This window comes from Hemitrygon akajei, chromosome 11, assembly GCF_048418815.1.
Source record: "Hemitrygon akajei chromosome 11, sHemAka1.3, whole genome shotgun sequence".
NCBI classification, from domain to species: Eukaryota; Metazoa; Chordata; class Chondrichthyes; order Myliobatiformes; family Dasyatidae; genus Hemitrygon; species Hemitrygon akajei.
The window spans coordinates 148106311-148126807 of record NC_133134.1 but is presented as its reverse complement, the minus strand read 5'-3'; the positions used below and the strand labels follow the sequence as shown (position 1 = coordinate 148126807).

The 20497-nt window shown below is 38.0% G+C and overlaps 1 protein-coding gene across 5 annotated transcripts in view; it reads right to left on the bottom strand.

Annotated features, from left to right (window-relative positions):
- The window catches only part of nol4lb (nucleolar protein 4-like b), a 340315-nt gene that overhangs the window by 227240 nt on the left and 92578 nt on the right, over window positions 1–20497 (bottom strand). For all 5 annotated transcript variants that reach the window (XM_073061905.1, XM_073061907.1, XM_073061906.1 and 2 more), the window contains one exon: window positions 17792–17927. In XM_073061905.1, coding sequence (XP_072918006.1) covers window positions 17792–17927 — 136 coding nt within the window. The remainder of the gene's footprint in view (window positions 1–17791; window positions 17928–20497) is intronic.

The following is a 20497-nucleotide window of genomic DNA, read 5'->3' as shown; positions in this document are numbered from 1 at the left end:
TTGGAACAAAAGAGATAGAGGGAAGATTTATTTGAGGTGTACTAAATTTAAAGATCATATCACTTCCTCTATACTTAAGTCTAATTCATTAGTGCATGTCCCACAAAAAGCTACACACCAATTACTGAGCCCTGTGGAAACTCACTAATAACAGTCTTCTAGTCACACCTGTCAAATTATTACACCTTGCTTCTTGTTACTGACTCAATTTTGCATGTAATTTTCTAGCCTACAATGGATCACATGCACATTTACTTTCCTTATCAATCCTTGCTGAAATCCATGTAACTATAGGCAACTCCCGTATTGATAGTGTGTGTGTGTGTGTGTGTGTGTGGGGGGGGGGGGGGGAAGAGAGGGGATGATAGGGCCTGCCTTCATAGAAAATGGCCCATATCACAATTTTTCATGATGCAAAGCCATATTACCTGTGCATACAATAAGAAACAAGAGTTGAAAGAATGTACCGTATTTATTTCCTGCTCTTTGCAAAAAAATTCTGAGAGAAAATGTTTTATTCCATGTCTCAATTTTTGGGAAGTGACCTGTGATTTCTACAAGAGCAGTTTTCCGTAACCTAAATGGGATAATGCAGAGGGTTGCCAGTACGTCAAACACACTGGCACATCTATCATCTCAAACAATTCAACCAGCCTATTCGGACATGACTCTCTTATTAAATCCATGCTGATAGTCCTTGATTAATCTGCTTTTCTTCAGAAAAGCTTACGAAGTTCATCATAATAATTTTACCACCACTGATGTTTAACTTATAGGCCAAGTATGGATAGAAAAATGAAAGTCAACAACTCCTTTCCTAATTTCTCTCATACTTCTTTTAATGAGTTGGGATTTACTTGATCCAGACCTAGATATTTATTTACTTCCAACGGTGTTAATCCCTTTAATATTTTCTCTCGTACTTTGTCAATACAATCCAGTATTTCACACTCAACTTCCTTGACTACAATGTTCAAGTTAACTTCTTGGTCCCAATTAGACTCCAGATCGTTGCGTACTAATAAAACACATTTGAATTTTATCTTTCATGCCCTCTCTTTGCTTTCCTAACTTTCTCCTTAATTTCACACTTAACACTTTTCTATTTTCTTCTAGGTTTTCTGTAGTATTTTCTTGATAATTTATGTAAGCCTTTGTTTTATTCTATCCTTCATTGACATTGTTGCCATGACAGTTCTGGACTTGGCAGTCCTGCCTTTCCCTTTGAGCAAAATATGTACCACAAACCTTTTGCTCCAAGTCTGATCAACTGACAAGCAGCTGTCTCTACTTCTTCTTTGTGGAAGCATCTCAGCTCGATAAATTTGCCCCAGATGAGAACCCTTAGTCTTTTTTTAGTTTCTGCTCTTTCTCATAACTGTTAAATCTAACAGAATTATCATCAGCATCCTAAGATTGAACTCCCACTGAAACTCCTCACTCCTCTCCAGTACCCATCTCTAAAGCTAAAATCAGATCTGCCTCTTCCCTCCACATTTTATTAGATTTACCAAATATTGGTTTAAAAAGTTTGAAAGCATTCTAGAATTCTGCACCCTCTATATCTTTTACACTTACTGACTCCTAAGTAATTAAAATGCTCAATTACTAATGCATTAATTTTTTTCAGCTTGTCAGAAATTTACCTTCAAATCTGAACTTCAATTTCCCCTAATTGTTTCAAGATTTATAGTACACTTCCAAAATGTGGTCAACCATTATTTGTTTTTAATTTACCTACATGGTCTAATTTGTTGATCCTTCCAATATATAATCTCTTCTCACAGCTGTGATTGTCTCCTGAACTAATACTACTATATACCCTCCATTTTAATCCTCTTTTCTATCTTATCTGAAAACTGGAACCAGAAATGCTGCATTGCCAACTTTAGCCAAGTTTCGAACAATATCTATATTATTACGTTCATTGGTCTACCAGTGCCTTCAGCCTTGTACACAGTATTGCTAGATTTAAAAGTACATCACCATGCCCAGAAAGATTCCTGTTAAATCTATTCCCTCTGTAATAATAATAGGAATCCTGCCAAACAGAATATTCGCCCTGCTCCTCTTGAGGTGCAACCCATTTGGGCAGTTCAGTTTCCACTTCCCCAGAACAAATTCCAGTGGTATAAAATTAAACTAATAGGTAGAAATCCTAGAGGAGAGTTAAATACTTTTCCACCCAATCAATGAGGATCTGGAACTCATTGCCTCCAAGGATGGTGCAAGATTAAACTACCACAATGCTTCAAAACATATAATGAACAGCTGTAATGATACTATAAAACTATGGAATGGAAAATGGAATGAACTCGGTTAGCTATCTTTCACTAACATGGACACAACATATTGAAAAGCCTTTTCTGTGCTGTACATTTTGAAAATTCTATGATATTTTCAGCTAAATTCAATCAAATCTCTCTTTATTATTGGTAGTTCCCAAAAAAAAGGGTTCTTATTCACTTTCAGCTAAGACAAATGTAGCTGATTGTCCATTTCTCTGATGAACAGGTCAGAAAGAAATTTACAGAGGTGTCCCAATTTTAGTTTTACCCAAGTTACTTGCAATGAGGTTCATGGTCTCACAAACAATGAACTGTGAAAACATACAGAATGAACAGCACATTGACAATACTAAGATGGATAGTGATGGAAAGGCTTTGCAGGTCAGGCAGCATCAATGGGAATGAACGACTTGTTGGCTTAACTGCTAAGTATTTCCAGAACTTTGTTTTTATTCTAGGTTTCCAACATTAACAATTTTTTTTAAAATCTTCACCAAGTTGAGATAATTTTGAACCCTTTTTTTGGAATTACCTATAATTTCCTGCTCTCTCTCAAACCATGAGAATACCATAAAAATACCATTCTTACACATTCCAAGCAGCCAACTCCACAATGTGACAAGCAAGGGATCTACGAACTAATCTCTCTCAATCCTTCCTAACAGTAGGAGAACCTGGGTAAGTTATAAAGTTGTAACAGACAGAAATTTGTGAAGAAGGTGGATATGGTTGATTAAATTACTAAACTGAATGTTCCCTTGGTGAGTGAATATTTTGTCTTTGTTTTTCAGAGTATTCCAATTCTTAAAATTTGCATACCCATCAGCTGAACTCAATTCCAATCTAATGCTGCTGCACTCTCAGATGGTGTGCGATAATGTCTTACTGTTGTGCTTGGAGAAAACTCTCTGGAAAAAACATTACTATACTATTAAAAAATATATAAATCCTTCACACTTTGAAATACTCACATTAAAGAATTATAAAACAGGAAGAGTACAGGAACAGGCCCCTCAGCCCATGATGTGGCGCCAAACTAATTAATCTAATGGTGTCTATTTTTAATTCATCCCTTCAGCCTGCACATAGTCCATATACCTCCATTCTCTGCATATTCATGTAGCTACTTAAGAGCCTCTTAAATGAATCATGTATGCTTCCATCACCATTGCCAAAAGGTTCCAGGCACCCACCACTCTCTTGTGTAAAAAAAATTGCTCCATACATCTCATTTGAACTACTCTCCCACATTAAATGCAAGTATATACCTTTCAATACTGGGAAAAAGATAATGGCTTCTACTATAGCTATGTCTTGCTTAACTTGGTATACTTCAGTCAGGTCTCTCCTTAGTGTCTACCACTCCAGAGAAAGCAACCCAAGTTTGTCCAACCTCTCTTGATAGAATATGCCCTCTAATTCAAGCAGCGTCCTGCTAAACCTTGTCTGTCTCCTCTCCAAAGCCTCCACAATCTTCCTATAATGGGGTGACCAGAAATGAATGCAATACTGTACTCCAAATGTGGCCTAACCAGAGCTTTAAAAAGCTGCAAAACAACTTACTGATTCTTGAACTCAGTGCCTTAACTAATAAAGGCAAGCATGTCATATGCCTTATTTGACACCCTATCAAGTTACGTGGTCACTTTCAGATATCAGAGAATTCAGTTTTCATGCTGACAAATTGGAGGCCATGATGGAATATGAGGTGTTGCTCCTCCAACCTGAGAGTAGCCACATCATGGCAGTAGAGGAGGTCATAGACCTACATGATGGATTGAGAATGGGAAGTAGAATTAAAATGGGTGGCCACTGGGAAATTCGATCCCCCCCCCCCCAATGTGGCAGACAGATCAAAGGTGACTGAAGAAGTGATCCCTCAACATAACCCATGCACAGTAGTTGCAATTTTCTTATTTCTGATTTCTACACATATGGCCTTGGTGGCTGAGCTCTCCCAAGATGTCCTCTCTTAGTGAAGCTGTGATATTCCCTTTAATCAGTAATGCAACTCCGCAACTTTTTTTACATTGCTTTTTGTCATATTTTAAACATCTGTACCCCGGAATATTGAGGTGCTAGTCCTGCCCTCAACCATGTTTCCATTAGATAAAATATCATAACTTAATGCATAAACAGAGTTTAAGCTCATTTGCCTCATCTATTTTACTTCTCATGTTAAAATCAACACATTTTAGACCATTTTTGCTATCAGTCTTACTTCATTTAACCTCGAATTTCCTCTTAATCCATTTGCCAACCTACTACTCCAGTCCCACTCACTTGCAACACTTGTTTCAACCAACTTTAGCACTAGCAACCTTCTGTACAAGGAAATTGGTGCCCTTCAATTTTAACTGTAAACTATCCTTCTTGTACAAATCTCACCTCCCCTGCAAAAGATCTTTTAATGCTGCAACTGCTGGTTTCCTTCAATCTTGCCAATGAGTGAAAAACTCCTTAAGCTATACCGTTGTGAATGAACGTTGAGTGTGGTCACTGACGTGCCAGTAATGCTTCCTCCTCATTGACAGCCAAGGTGCCAAATCATATTCAGCAGGAAGTAGCTCTGTGAAACTATTCACTCAATGATGATAGGGGTGACAAGGTAGGTTAGTGGGTAGCGGGTCAGAAGGGGATGCTACCATGCTGTATCTCTGAATAAACTAAACAATAATAAAAACAGATAGTTAAATGATAAATGAATAAATAAATAAGTGATTTGAATTTAAAACAAACACTAGACAATGTTCAGTATTTTAATGAGAACTGTTGAAGTATATTATCACTATTAGGAAAGTACACAAGTGTGGTCATAAATAATGTTATGCATGGATATCTTAATTGCTTTACATCAGTGGAAAATGGAACAGGTCCAAAATAAAAGTGTTTTTTATTTTGACAAGCATTAAAGGTTAAATTTTACATACTCCAGACCGACTGCTTAGTACAGTTTTTGGAGATGGAAGACTCCAAGCTGCTACTTAAACATCATAATTCATTTAGCACACAAATGCAAAGTCCTTTCCAATAGTTCTGGGACAATCCTTCCCTTGACCCATCACCATGAAAACTGCTTAAATTGAGAAATTAAATTAAATGCCCTATTATTTTTCAGATTAAAACCAGATCCATATTTTATTTGCCCATTTTTCTCAAGACACCTGTGGTTGAATAAGATGGTGTGTCTGCTTTTTTTAATCTCTGATTATTTCTATCTCTAAGCCATCCACCAGCATGCAATTATGCACCCATAATCTCCCCTCTTCAAGAGCGGCTAAACATTTAAATTGGCATAGCTATTACTTAAAATTCTGCCTGTGTGGAGCATGGGTACAAACTTCTATTGAAGCACTTTATTTCAGTGTGCCACAGGTTTCAGCTTTATCATGCACATTATGGAGGTTTTTTCAATAGCATTATTGTAAACTCCATCACTGGAATCAACCATATAAGTTGCTCCCTAATATTGTTTTTAACCTGTAAAATCTTTTTTAGTTAATTGTTAACCTGTCAAATTGTGTTCAGCCACTCCATAAAGCAGTTAAAACCTACCATTATGAAATACAAAAGCTGTTACATTACATGTAATATCAGTATTCTTTCTTGCCTATGAGACAGAAGCCTGTGGTCCATGATTTGAGCATGTAATCTAGATTCATATTATTGCATTATGGATGAACCAGAGTGGAAACAAGTCATCCTCAATTCCAAAGGACTGCCCAAGAAAAAGATTGAGAGAGAACTTAAGTATAATGGATTCCTGTTCAGGTGAATATACTGCTGCTTCAAATGTGTTAAAGAATTGCACAGACGTGCTGTCTAAGATTTCTCACTACTAAATAAATGCAGTCTAAACGATCATTACTTTCACATGCAGCACTTTGCTGCATGTAAATTGGCTGTTTAACTTGGTTAGGTTGAATCCAATATAGGCAATTAAGGGATAGTAATGAATGCAGTTTTGCCAGCATCCTCTACATCTTTACAACAAAATCTAATTAGACGTAAATGTGTTTTAGGTTCCTGGTTGAAGTTCATCACCCACTCTCTTAAGTCTTCAGCAGTGACATTAAAAGATCATTTAGGGCACTGAAGATGTTTTAAGAAGTGCTAAGGCAGTTGTTGACTCTTCGAATTAGCATATGTGATGAAAGAAAAATGCATGTGTAATAAGCAGCTGACCCCCAGATAAACAGAATCAGAATCAGAATTTATTATCACTGGCAGGTAATGTGAAATTTGTTAACTTAGCAGCAGCAGTTCAATGCAATACATAATATATAAGAGAAAAAAATAAATAAAATAAAAATAGTAATAATAAGTAAATCAATTGCAGTATACGTATATTGAATAGATTAAAAAACAAACAAAAAACAAAAATACTGTATTTTAAAAAAATGTGAGGTAGTGTCCAAAGTTTCAATGTCCATTTAGGAATCGGATGGCAGAGGGGAAGAAGCTGTTCCTGAATCACTGAGTGTGTGCCTTCAGGCTTCTGTACCTCCCACCTGATGGTAACAGTGACAAAAGGGCATGCCCTGGATGCTGCCTTTCTGAGACACCGCTCCCTGAAGATGTTCTGGGTAGACTAGTACCCAAGATGGAGCTGACTAGATTTACAACCCTGTGAGCCAGATTTGCAACAATGAACAGTAAAGCTCCAACAATCCGTTGTGTGAATTTTGGGAAATCTGGCTACTGGATATTGATTCTTGCACTCCCTTTCACACACGGGGCCAATGACTCCTGTACTCAGTTTAAAATTACCTAGATTGTGCACTTTGTTTAAACTCACCAGGGCCTTAGTTCCTTCACTTCCCTGAAACTCATCTGGGGTTTTGTTTCTTGTGCTCCTTTTATATTTATGAGCTTCACTAGTACATCTAAATCAAAATCTGTTAAAGGTGAATTGAAGTACTAATAGAAATACAATCCAATTCTCTGAAAATATGACAGCCAGGCACCAACAAAGAGCTAAGCATACTAGATTAACAGATATTCATTGGTGCAACATCTCTAATTACAATATGATAACAAGACTTTCGCTCAAAAATTATACCAAGTTCATATGCGATTGTTGCGTAAATGTGGTTAACACCAGTTTCACAAACTATTCCAATCATCATTTACAAAACTCACAGGAAGCTGAACCAAACAGAACCAAATTGCAGCACAGATTCGTCAAATGGCTAGAGCTCATTGAATATCTCAAGCTATCATTTAACAGTCTCTTTAAAACAGCGGCAATTAAACATTTATGTCATTAAATGCCAAAAACGTGAATAACAATGTCCTTGCAATAAAGTTGCCAAAGTCTTGGAATTAGTTCTGTTAATTTCACCTCATTTTGCCTTACATTTGTAAGGACACCTTGTTGTTACTGACAAAGAGAGGCAAGCCATTTCCAAATTTCCTCAAATGTCACATTCATTGACATCTGCTGGAGATATTAAGTATTATTTAGAATGAAGGATCTAATTATCCTTCCTTTTAATGGAAACATGCTGCATTTTTGAACCATCACCTCTCATCAGCCCAGCTCAAACTATATAAGACTCATAATATGTAAAACTCAATTTACGACATGAACGCAAGGATGTGCATAGTTACTCGTGTTTTAATCACTATTGCCACATCCACTGCTTGCAATATTAAACATGGCTCCTGTGATGTTCAATACAAAAGATGTGACTATACAAGAGAATTTTATTTCAAAAATTTATCCACACATTCAAGCCCTGTTGAAATTTTATGAGTTTCAATTATATTTTGTTTCTCTTCCAAAGTCTAGTGACCACAGATCCAATCAAACTAACCTCATCTCTTACAGCAGTCCACCTCAGGAATCAGTCTGGTGAACTTCTGAGCACCTTCTCCATGGCAAGTGTATCCTTTAGAAGAGGAGAGAAAAACTGCACACACTATCACAAATATGGTCTCTTAGATCTTGAGGTCAAACGGTATGAAGGCCAACATACCATTTGTTACTGGGTTACTTTCAGAGAATGGTGTACAAGAATGCACAAGTATTTACAAGTTTTAACACCAGGCAAGGACATTCATCTTTTGCAATTTCTGCATTTCTTTTTAAACTCCAGCCATTGTCCATCCACCTTCATGCCTTTTCATAAACTATTTTGGTAGGGGTTTGGGAATCAAGTGTGATAGAGCTGAAGATAAGGAAGTTGGTTTACAAACAGAGGCAATGTGTAGTAAGACTCCTAGCAAGGAGAACCTGATGATAGGGCAAAATTGCAGTCAACAGGATGAGTTGCAACATAAAAGGCAGACAAAATTTAAAAAAGGTGAATACAGGACTAAAGGTATTATATTTGAATGCACATAGTAGATGGAATAAGGTTGATGAACTTGCAGCACAGTCACAGATTGGAAAATATGATGTTGTAGGCATCATTGAATCATGGCTGAAAGAAGATTATAGCTGGGTGCATAATATCTAAGGATACACATTGTATCAAAAAGATAAACAGAAAAGCAGAGAGGGTGGCATGGATCTGTTGGTAAAAAAAATGAAATTAAATCATTAGAAAGAAGTGACATAGGGTTGGAAAATGTTGAATCATTGTGGAAGAACTGCAAGGGTAAAAAGACCCTGATTGGAGTTATATACAGACCCCCAAAGAGCAGAAAGGATGTGATCTACAAGTTACGAGGGAGATAGAAAATGTACGCCAAAAGGGCAATATTACAATAGTCATGGGGGATTTCAAAATGCAGGTAGATTGGGAAGATCAGGCAGTTGCAGGATTTCTAGAGGGGAATTTCTAGAATGCCTATGAGATGGCTTTATAGAGCAGCTCGTGGTTGAGTTCACTAGGGGATTAGCCTCGGGCATCAGCCATTCTGGATTGGGTATTATGCAATGAACCGGAATTGATTAGAGATTTCAAGGTAAAGGAACCCTTAGGAGCAAGTGATTGAAGTCACCCTGAAATTTGAGAAGGAGTAGCTTAAGTCAGTTGCGTCAGTATTACAGTGAAATTACAGAGACACGTGAAGGGAGCTGGCCAAAGTTAACTGGAAAAGAACACTGGCAGGCATAATGGCAGAGCACCAATGGCTGGAATTTCTGGAAGCAACATAGAAGGCACAGGATATATATTGTGCATCTCAAAGAGGAAGAAGTATTCTAAAGGCAAGATGACACAACCATGGCTAACAAGGGAAATCAAAGCCAAGATAAAAGACAAAGAGAGGGCATATGATAGAGCAAAATTAGTGGGAAGGTAGAGGAAGCTTTTAAAAACCAACAAAAGGCAACTAAAAAAGTAATGAAGAAAGTAAAGATGGAATACGAAAGTAAGCTAGCCAATAATATTAAAGAGGATACCAAAAGTTTCTTCAGATATATAAAGCATAAAAGAGAGGCGAGAGTGTATATCAAATCACTGGAAGGTGATACTGGAGAGGTAGTAATGGGAGACAAGGAAATGGCAGATGAATTGAATGCGTATTTTGCATCAGCCTTCACTGTGAAAGACACTAGCAATATGGTGGAAGTTCCAAGTGTCAGGAGTCATGAAGTGTGTGAGGTTACCATTACAAGGGAGAAGGTACTTGGGAAACTGAAAGGTCTGAAGGTACATAAGTTGCCTGAACCAGATGGTGTACACCGCAGGGTTCTGAAGGAGGTGGCTGAAGAAACTGTGGGGACAGTAGTATCGATCTTTCAAGAATCACTAGATTCTGGGAAGCTTTCGGATGACTGGAAAATTGTATGTGTCACTTCACTCTTCAAGAAGGGAGAGAGGCAGAAGAAGGAAATTATAGGCTAGTTAGTCTGACCTCATTGGTTGGGAAAATGTTGGAGTTAATTGTTAAGGATGTAGTTTTGAGGTAGTTGGAGCCAGATGATAAAATAAGCCATAGTCAACATGGTTTTCTCAAGGGAAAATCTTGCCTGACAAATCTGTTGGAATCTTTTAAAGCATAACAATTAGGATAGACAAAGCCCAATCAGTTGATGTGTACTTGGATTTTCAGAAGGCCTTTGAGAAGGTGCCACACATGAGGCTGCTTAACAAGCTACAAGCCCATGGTATTACAAGAAACATAGTAGCATGGATAAAGCAGTGGCTGATTGGCAGGAGACAAGGAGTGGGAATAACAAGAGCCTTTTCTGGTTGGCTGTCGGTGAGTAGTGGTGCTCCACAGAGGTCTGTGTTGAGACTGATTCTTTTTACATTATATGTCAATGATTTGGACGATGGAATTGATGACTTCGTTGCAAAGTTTGCACATGATACGAAGATAGGTGGAACGGCAGGTAGCTTGGAGTGATTAGGAAGACGACAGAAGGACTAAGGTTAGGAGAATGGGCAAAGAAGTTGCAGATGGAATACAGTGTCGGGAAGTGTATGGTCATGCACTTTGGTAGAAGAAATGAAAGGGTGAACTATTTTCTAAATGGAGAGAAAATACAACAATCTGAGCTACAAAGGAATTTAGGATTTTTTGTGTGAGATTCTCTAAAGGTTAATTTGCAGTTTGTCTATGGTGAGGAAGGCAAATTCAATGTTAGCATTTATGTCAGAGGACTAGAATGTAAAAGCAAGGATGCAATATTGAGACTTTATAAAACACTGGTGAGGCCTTACTTAGAGTAGTTTGAGCAGTTTTGTGCCCCTTATCTTAGAAAAGATATGATGAACCTGAAGAGGGTTCAAAGGAGGCTCATGAAAATAATTTTATGATTAAACAGTTTGTCATATGAAGAGTGTTTGATGGCTCTGAGCCTGCACTCTCTGGAATTTAGAAGAATGAGCCATGAACTAATTGAAATCTATCGATTGGTGAAAGGCCTTAATCGAGTGGATGTGGAGAGGTTGTTTCCTATGGTGGAAGACTCTATGACCAGAGGACACAGCCACAAAATAGAGGGGCACCCTTTTAGAATGGAGAAAAGGAGAAACTTCTTTAGCCAGAGGGTGATGAATCTGTAGAATTTGTTGCTACAGGCAGCTGTGGAGACTAAGTCTTAATGTGTATTTAAGGCAGAAGTTAATAGATTCTTGATTGGTCAGGGCATGAAGGGATACGGCGGGAGGGCAGGAGACTGGGGCTGAAAGGAAAAGTGGATCTAGGGTCTTATAAAGCTCCCTCAATCCATTATTGTCAGAGCAATCCTCATACCTTCATCAAGATCAGGCCGATCACCAACAATGATGAGATGATGAGGTGGATGAGCTTGAGGCCTGGTGCTAGGCAAGTAACCTCTTCCTCAATGTCAACAAGACAAAGGAGACAGTTATCAACTTCACTGCACTCACAGCGTTCACACTCCATTGGCGCCAAAGAAATGGAAACAGCGAGCAGTTACAAACTGCTGGGAAATACAATCTATGTATTCAAGCTATCGTCTGTATTTATATTTATTGTGTTTTTTATCATTGTGTTCTTTATCTAATTGTGTATTGTTTGCACTGAATCGGATCTAGGGTACCAATTATTTTGTTCTCCATTACACTTGTGTCCTGGAAATTACATTAAACAACCTTGAATCTTGAATCAAATGTAGCAAAATGTTGTAAAGGCAATGAATTTTTAATACAAGTTGTAGAAGATCATGAAAAGGAGCATTTGATTAGACCTCATGGAAGGCACTGCCAGCTGATCACAGAGTCAATGAAATTTATGGCACAGGACTAAGCTAAATGACCCGTTATGTTCATGCTGGCAAATACAAGAGAAGCAATTTCAACTAAGCCTGATTCACTTCCCCCCCATCTCTAGTCTAATCAGTTATAATATTTCAAGTACTTACCCAAGTACTTCTTAAATACCATACGATGAAGATTTCTGCCTTCAACATGTTTTCAGGCAGAGAGTTCCAGACATTCTCAAAGTTCAAAGTAAATTTATTATTATAGTACAGATATGTCACCATATTCAACCATAAGATTCATTTTCTTGCAGTCATACTCAATAAATCTATAGAATAATAACCATAACAGAATCAATGAAAGACTGCACCAACTTGGACATTCACAATTCTTGTAAACACTTTGCTAAGTCTTTTAATCCTTCCATTAATGATCTTAATTCTTCAATGTCTTCTACTCAATCACAGACTTTCCTTCTTTCACCATGCTCTCATGCCATTTCTACATTTGATTTTTCTCATTTTTTAAAGCTTTTTGTTAATACAAGTGCACAAAACTGAAATACTAACAGTTTTTCTCTCCGTGAACGCTGCTTGACTTCCTGAATGTATTTTCCGCATTTCATATTTCCTCAGGACACAGGTGGTTATTTTGGCATATTAAGTCTATGTCAGCTGATAAGATATGTCCAAAGCTTTAGAAGTTAATCCTTTAACATCTCTACCACAGGAAACTAGTCCTACTTTATTACTTTTGCCAGCCTCTTATAATTTTAAACATCTGGAATAAATTTCCCAAGCCTCACTGATTCCAAAGCAAACAACCCCAACTAAATTATTTCTCAATTTAGTTAAATATTCACTATTTCTGGCAACATCTTCATAAAACTGCTCTGTTATCATCTGCTCAAATACTATCATATCCCTCCAGTAAAGTGATAACAACTAGAAACACAATTTGGCTATAGCTTAATTAGTATTTTATACAGAAGTATTCTTGGCCAGAAGTCAATGTACCATGTGTCTTCTTAAGCATCTTACTTATCCATCCTTTCTCAAGCATGTGAACATGTTCTTCAAGATTTTAGTTCCTCCATATTTCTCAGTATCCTGCATTTTATTGGTGTCTTCCCTTCACTCTCCTCTTACTGCTCCAAATTGAATTCCATTTCAGGTTCACCTGATCAATTTATTCCTATCTTTTTGAGACCCACACATTCTATCTCATTGTCATATTTTGTAGTCAGTTCTGGAATATCTGTAAACTTCTTATATAACAATCTATATTATTGATATACAGTGTATGCAGTCCAGTGGAATCCCACTGCAAACAGTCTTCTAGTCATTAAAATCCAGTCAACATCACCCTTTACTTTCAACACAAAAGTTTTAATCAAACTTGTCACCTTCTCTTATATCATGTGGGGTTTTACTATTCTGAACGCCCTTCCAAGGAAAGGTTAGTCAAAGATGCTGCTAAAATCCACAGACATCAAACATGTTTTACTTACTAGGTTCAATCCATTCAATCAGGCATGATCTATATAAAAATTCTATGTTGGTCAATCAATTCATTGATTGTTAAACAATCTCTTTCTTCCTTTTGAAGAAAGTATAACCATACTAGCAGTATTTCTATCTATACCTGCAACCCAAGATGATTATGATTAGAACTTCCACTATTTCATCCCTAGTTTCTTTTAATAGATTAGGATATTGTTTGTACTCGGTGCTAGTGGTTTATCTACAATTAAGTACAACAGAGCCCAGAACTCCTCTCAATGTCCAGTGATCTGACTCTTACTTCTTAACTTCTACACCCTTAGTGTTATCATATTTTATTTCAACAGATGTAAAGTTTTCATTTCAATTCACACTGGCATTCTAAAAGGACTGGATTTGAGTGCCAAGCAATTTAACCCAATGGAAACATTTGCATTTTAACTCTGAAAACTAGGATGCTGCCAAATTGAACACAGGAAAAGATAACACAGAGATTGAATTGGACTGAAGTAGTTAAAGATGAGGTGTTTAAAAGACTGGAAACACTCAGAGCAGTTAAGTCTGGATAGGATGGAATACATCCTGCTTTGCTGAGGGATGTGAAAATGAAATATCTAAATGAAATATTTAATTTTCTGGCAATAATCATCTATTCATCTGTGGACATAAGAATACGACTGAAGGAATGAAAACACGTATCCCCCCTGTTCAAAGGAATGGAAGTGAATAAAACAATAACTGTGCTACGAGCAGCCACAGAGATAGTTGAATTTCTGACACTATAAAAGTATTTTTTAAGTATTCAGTTTTGGAGAAGTGAGAGCCATGAGCAAGACATTTAAATATAGGAAAAATGCCAGAGTTAAGAAATAAATTAGTTACAGAAATTTCAGCTGAATTATTAATGGATAAATCTATAAAAAAAAAGTGGGAAGTATTCTGTTTCTGATCTGAATGTCTTTTAAATAAAATGATTAAAAGTGAATTTTCTAATGCTCTTTTGGATTTGATTGGAATATTACTAAAAATATTCTATTAATTAATTAAAAAGAAACAAGTAAATACAAACTTCAAATGGCTCAATTTAATATCAATTAATATTTAATGTATACAGCCTGAATTCTTACTTTTGCAGAAACATCACAAAACAAGAAGCCCCAGAGAATGAATGATAGTCATATCAGAACCCCAAAGCTTCAGTTTAAGATTAATTGCAGGAAATTCCCAGGAATCTATTCTCTAAGCCAGAATGACTGTATACTTGAAAAGGATTTGTGAAGGGTAAATCTGGTCTGATCAATCTAGTTGAATCAGTTGGCAAGGTTACTAAGCATTGTGGTTGGACAAGGGCTTATTCACATTCTGCAGACTTTCAGAAGGCATTTGCTACAGCTTGGCATGGGAGGTTATCATGAAAGCAAAAAATATGTGAAATTTGAAGATAACCCTGTGGGTGGTAACTGGATGAGAGGTCAGTTACAGAACATCAGGGTAAAGGCTTACTTCATTGGGACGTTTAGCAATTCACTTGACTATCCTCATGCTGGTGCAGCCTGGATGCAGTTTTAATCATGCCTCTACGTAGAAACGTCTTTTCATTGGACAAGGGTACCTTATACAGCATGTAAAGCAGAGGAAGTCCTGACAAATGATCAAGTTAGTGCGGCTGCCAGCATTTCAAAGCACTAATTCACAGACTTCATGTGATTTTCTTCACTAAACCACAACATTGGTTCAAGCACGTGGCTGGTCAGCTCTATTAAACAGCAGAAAAACCAGTAAATTGGAGAGAATGTACCACCTCAACCCAGTCCACCACCTGTTTCAGAATCAGAATCAGGTTTATTATCATTGCCATGTGTTGGAAAATGTGTTAACTTAGCAGCAGCAGTTCAATACAATACTTGAAAGTATAGAAAGAAAAATAAATAAATTTACGAGGCGTGTGTGTGTGTGTTAAATAGTTAGATTAAAAATAGTGCAAAACAGAAATAATATTAAAGCAAGAGTGAGGTAGTGTTCAGAGGTTTAATGTCCATTTAGGAAATGGATGACAGAGGGGAAGAAGCTGTTCTCATGTCATAATCTCAAGGAGTTCATGGAGGAGATGGAGAAGAGGAAGGGAGATCCTTTATTCCAGGGGACAAGGAGATCAAAATAAAGACTACAAAAAAAAACTGAGAATAGAACAACAAATTCTGGCCACAAACAAGTCAGAAAATATGCAGGAATTCAGCAGGCCAGGCAGCATCTGTGGGAAAGAGTAAACAGTCAACATTTCGGGCCAAGACCCTTCATCAGGACTGGGAAAAAATGACAAGAAGTCAGAAAAAGAAGGTGGGGGGAGAGGACTGAGAAGTACAAGGTAGCAGGTGATAGTGAAACCGGGAGGGGGAGGGCTGAAGTAAAGAGTTGAGAAGTCAATTGGTGAAAGAGATAAAGGGCTGGAGAAAAGGAAGTCTTTAGTTTACCAGGAAGGATGGGTGGCTGTGGTAGCAGACCTGAGATAGCACATGGTCGAAGAGTCAGAGGGTAGTTCTGGCACTGTTCTCAGGTTCCAGTACCATACAGGCTGAAATGATCATGTTAGAAGGGTGTATTTCCCGTAGAAAGACATCCAAGACTAGAAGGCCGGAAACAAAGAGCCAACATGCTAGAACCAATAAGGACAGGCTGGATAACCACATTATCCCAGGGGTCTTAGATGAAGGGATAAGGGTTATGATGTAAAGGATAATAGGAAAGTACAAAGTGACATTGGCAGAATGTATGAACGAGGTAGATGGAGTGCAGTATAAGGAGGCATTGTATTGGATTGAGAAGGGTAAACTGGAATATTTCTTTAAATATGAAAGTTCAGGACCTGTTGGACAAGCAAGGGAGTGAGGTCTCCATACAGAGAATTCAATCATATCCAGAGCACAAGAACAAAAGCTAAACTAATGGTCTATTGAAATAGCAACACACACAAAATGCTGGTGGAACACAGCAGGCCAGGCAGCATCTATAGGAAGAAGCGCTGTCGACGTTTCAGGCCAAGACCCTTCGACAGGCCTGCTGTGTTCTACAGCATTTTGTGTGTGTTGCTGTTTGAATTTCCAGCATCTGCAGATTTCCTCGTGTTTGGTCTATTGAAAAGCTGGGCTTTAGCACAACTGGTATATTTCACCAATATATTGCAAAATTATATGATTTGTAGTTCTTTTGCAAATTTCTATAATCTCTACAACCTGAGAAAACAGAAAATTAGCGAGAAAATGAAATACAACTTCACGAAAGAGCTGACTTTTTTCAAAATTACACACTACACTTATTACAGAAGAGATATCCTATTAGTAATCTTACTCTGATTTCACTTTAGAATTCCCGGTAGGTAAATAAAAACATGGTAAACAGTAGAAAGTGACAAAAACTTGTACACCCTTTCTGCCTTTTTAGCCTCTGATCTTCCTGGATATGTACATCCATTGGCTATTCACAGAAACCCAAAAGCTGCATCACCATATGATGAATTAGAACTAACATGGAGTTTTAACATGCTAAAAGAAGAATGCTGATAGTGCATGAGACCGGAAATGCAAAACAAAAAAATGGAAGCTACCTTTATTGAGACAGTATTGCTTATTATTGTTATTTTCACAAGTGAAGCACCTTATACAAAAGTATTTTGTACAATGAAGCACATGAGCAGTGCAGTCCAATCACAATAAAGAAACCTTTTCGCTGTGGTAAACTTAGTTAATATGGACTATGCCCACCTCTTTGAAAATAAGTTCAGTTAGTATCTTATTGATTATTCAGTTATTATTGTATTTTATTTATTATATCGTAAGTTATAGCTTATTCAATTATCAATCTAGCCCTGTGCTTCTCATTATTGTTGGACTGTCTCTCTTTGATCATGTGACTTGAATGCTCTCATGGGCACCCCCCACTCAGTCACATTGCCTCAAGGATCATTCAGTCACATGTTTGAGCATCTACTCTACCACAACATTCTTCCAAAGTCATTCTATCTACTTGAAAGAGCTTCACACAAATTGCCTGCCAAGTTACCTTACATTAGAACAGTATTTCATTGTGATAACTGAGGAATCCTGCACATAAATTCAATTTCATGTTTGCTTAAATATCTTGTCAATTAAGATGAAAACATTCATAGATGTATAATTGATAGCCAGAGTACTGGGAAAACATCCCACTCTTTGTTTTAGAATAGTCCCATAGGGTTCATCCACTTGAGAAGAGAGATGACTTCAGTTTCTTATTTCTTTTTGAAAACATTTAAAAATAGTATTCACTTCAATTGACTGGCCCCAAAGTCAGTCACATTATTCCCAGTTTGCTTGATTTTATTTTTCAAGAAGGGACTTACCATCTTCTTGGTTATGTAGATTCTGAGGGCTGTGCATTTTTTCTTCTTGACTGGGGCTGGGGTTCACAAACTGGTCAGCTGAAATCCATGTGGTGTCACTCATGTCAAAATCATCACTGCTCACTGAACTTTCATCCTACAAAAGAAAATGTATTCACAATTATCAACATCTGTTGATTTAGTCCAGCTGCATTTCATTGAATACTGTCAGTGTTAATGATATTGCCAAGTGTGCACAATAATTACTAACGTGTATACTTTAATGAAAAATGGAAAATAATTATTAAGAATATGAGTTCATGCCATTCTTTAGTAACTACAGCCAGAAGCAAACGCACATTCCAAAAACAAAGCCACAAAGAGACCCGACACAACCTGCTCATCAAGAGAGTACAGAGCCTTTGGAAGATATGGGTTTCCATGGCAATCGAGTTTCCGAAATTATGTCCAGTCATTTGATAGAAAATTATATAAAGGCCAAGCATTCGGAGGACACACCACAATCAACAGCACACTGACGATGTCTCCTTGCATGGTGTTGAAAGGTTTGCAAGTAAAATGCTAAGATTGGAGAAAATTTAACCCAACCAGAGTAGAGAGCTTTCAAACTGATGTACCCTTGGTGAAAGACTAAAAAGGTATTTCAGAGAGTGCAAAAGATTTGAGAGAAGAGCATCTTTGTGAACAAATATTTCTTTGACTAGAAAGAGGCAACCTTTCTATGATGTGCAGGTATGCCATTCTGGAGGAGTCATCCACATAGATTTGGGTAACAAATTGTTCCACAGATGGACACAATGTGAACAAATCCAATCATCCCTTACTTTATTTTTATATTAAGTCAGTTAACTAAAGCTATGTGGTGGCTGTCCGCATACTAGGAGAGGCATGTCCCTATCTCACTGAGGTATGAGGCCACCGGCTATCTTCACTGAAACTATAATGCATTTCAGCATTTCAAATTATATGAAGTGTAGCATTTTACCACAAACAATGCCAATAATAAGCATTCACCTCCCCCAGAAGTTTTCATATTTTATTCTTTTACAACATTGAATCACAGTGGATTTAATTTGGCTTTTTTTGACACTGATCAACAGAAAAAAGAAACTCTTTTGTGTCAAAGTGAAAACAGATTTCAACAAAGTGATCTAAATTAATTAAAAATATAAAACACAAAATAGTTGATTGCACAAGTATTCATCCCCTTTAATATGGCACACTAAATTAGTGGTCACCAACCCATCGATTGCGATCGACTGGTCGATCTTAGAGACTTTCCCAGCAGATCCCGAAAAAACTGAAAAATAAATACACAAATACCGTTGAGAGATTGTTTCCGGGTTGCGGGGTTTTAGTTCCGTTCTTTCTGCCCAGTGTGCATGTATGTAGTTCCCCCACCACGCACTACACAGTGTACTTCAGTGGTCCCCAACCACTGGAAACGATATGATTTGCCGATATGAAACGATATGAGTCAGCTGCACCTTTCCTCATTCCCTGCCATGCCCACTGTTGAACTTGAACGCACGCGAGATCATCAGTTGCCTAAACACAGTGATACCCTCGTGCCAAGGATCACTGGTTGGGCTCGGGTAACCGGCAGCTTCATGTGGCCGGAGAGAAGTGCTGTTACTACTGGACTGGAGCACGGACAGATGAACACCACCCCTAAACCTGTTTAGCACACCGATTATTCGTGGGGAACCTGGTGCTAAAACATTCGCAGATGACCTAATTCGGGCTCAGGGTTTTGTAAGCTACCTCGCTGCGATATACTGAAAGTCATCCCTCGAGACAAACTTTTGTCGGCTGATAGATCCTACAAGGGGGGTGGGCGGGCGCCCTGTCGCATTCCTCGCTCGGTTGCTCTCTCCGGACTGCGACCGCCATGGCCCCGGCTCGGGGACCTCCGGTCCTGACCTTGTCCTCCCACCCCACCCACGACCCGCCGCACCTGTCCGGGCAGGCGGGAGCTTGTCTAATGAGGCAATGAAGCCCTGAAAGCTGCTTTGGTACCCTGAATCCAAGCACCCTGCACTGAAAGACAAACCCAATGAGTTTTTTTTAGCAAAAAAACATGAGCAAGCGGGACAGAAGCTAAGTGCTGAGAACCACGTAAACTAAATTGCAGAATAGACTAGACATAAGGAACCTGCTTCGAGTATCACTGTATTCTGGTTGTGTTTAACACCTCCCCCCCTGCCCCCCTGTCGGCCAGTCCGCAAGAATATTGTCAATATTAAACCGGTCTGCGGTGCAAAAAAGGGTGGTGACCCCTGGTGTACATACATTATTTCTACTTCCGGGTTGTGGGGTTTTACTTCCAGTCTTTTCTGCCTGGTGTGCACGCATGCGACTAACTGATTTAGGAGGGTCAATCTTGCCTTTCACTAAGGCTGAGGTAGGGGATCTTGGGCTTAAAAAGGTTGGTGACCACTACACTAAATCATCACTGGTACAGCTAATTGGTTTTAGAAAAAAACATAATTAATTAAATGGAGATCTGTTTTTAGAGACCTGTGTACAGTCAAGGTGTTTCAATTGATTGTAGTTAAAATACACCTATACCTGTAAGGTCCAACTGCTGGTGAGTCAGAATCCTGGCAAAAATTACACCATGAAGACAAAAAAACACTCCAAGCAAATCCGCGAAAAGGTTATTTAAAAGCATGTCAGAAAATGGATACAAGTCACTGAATATCT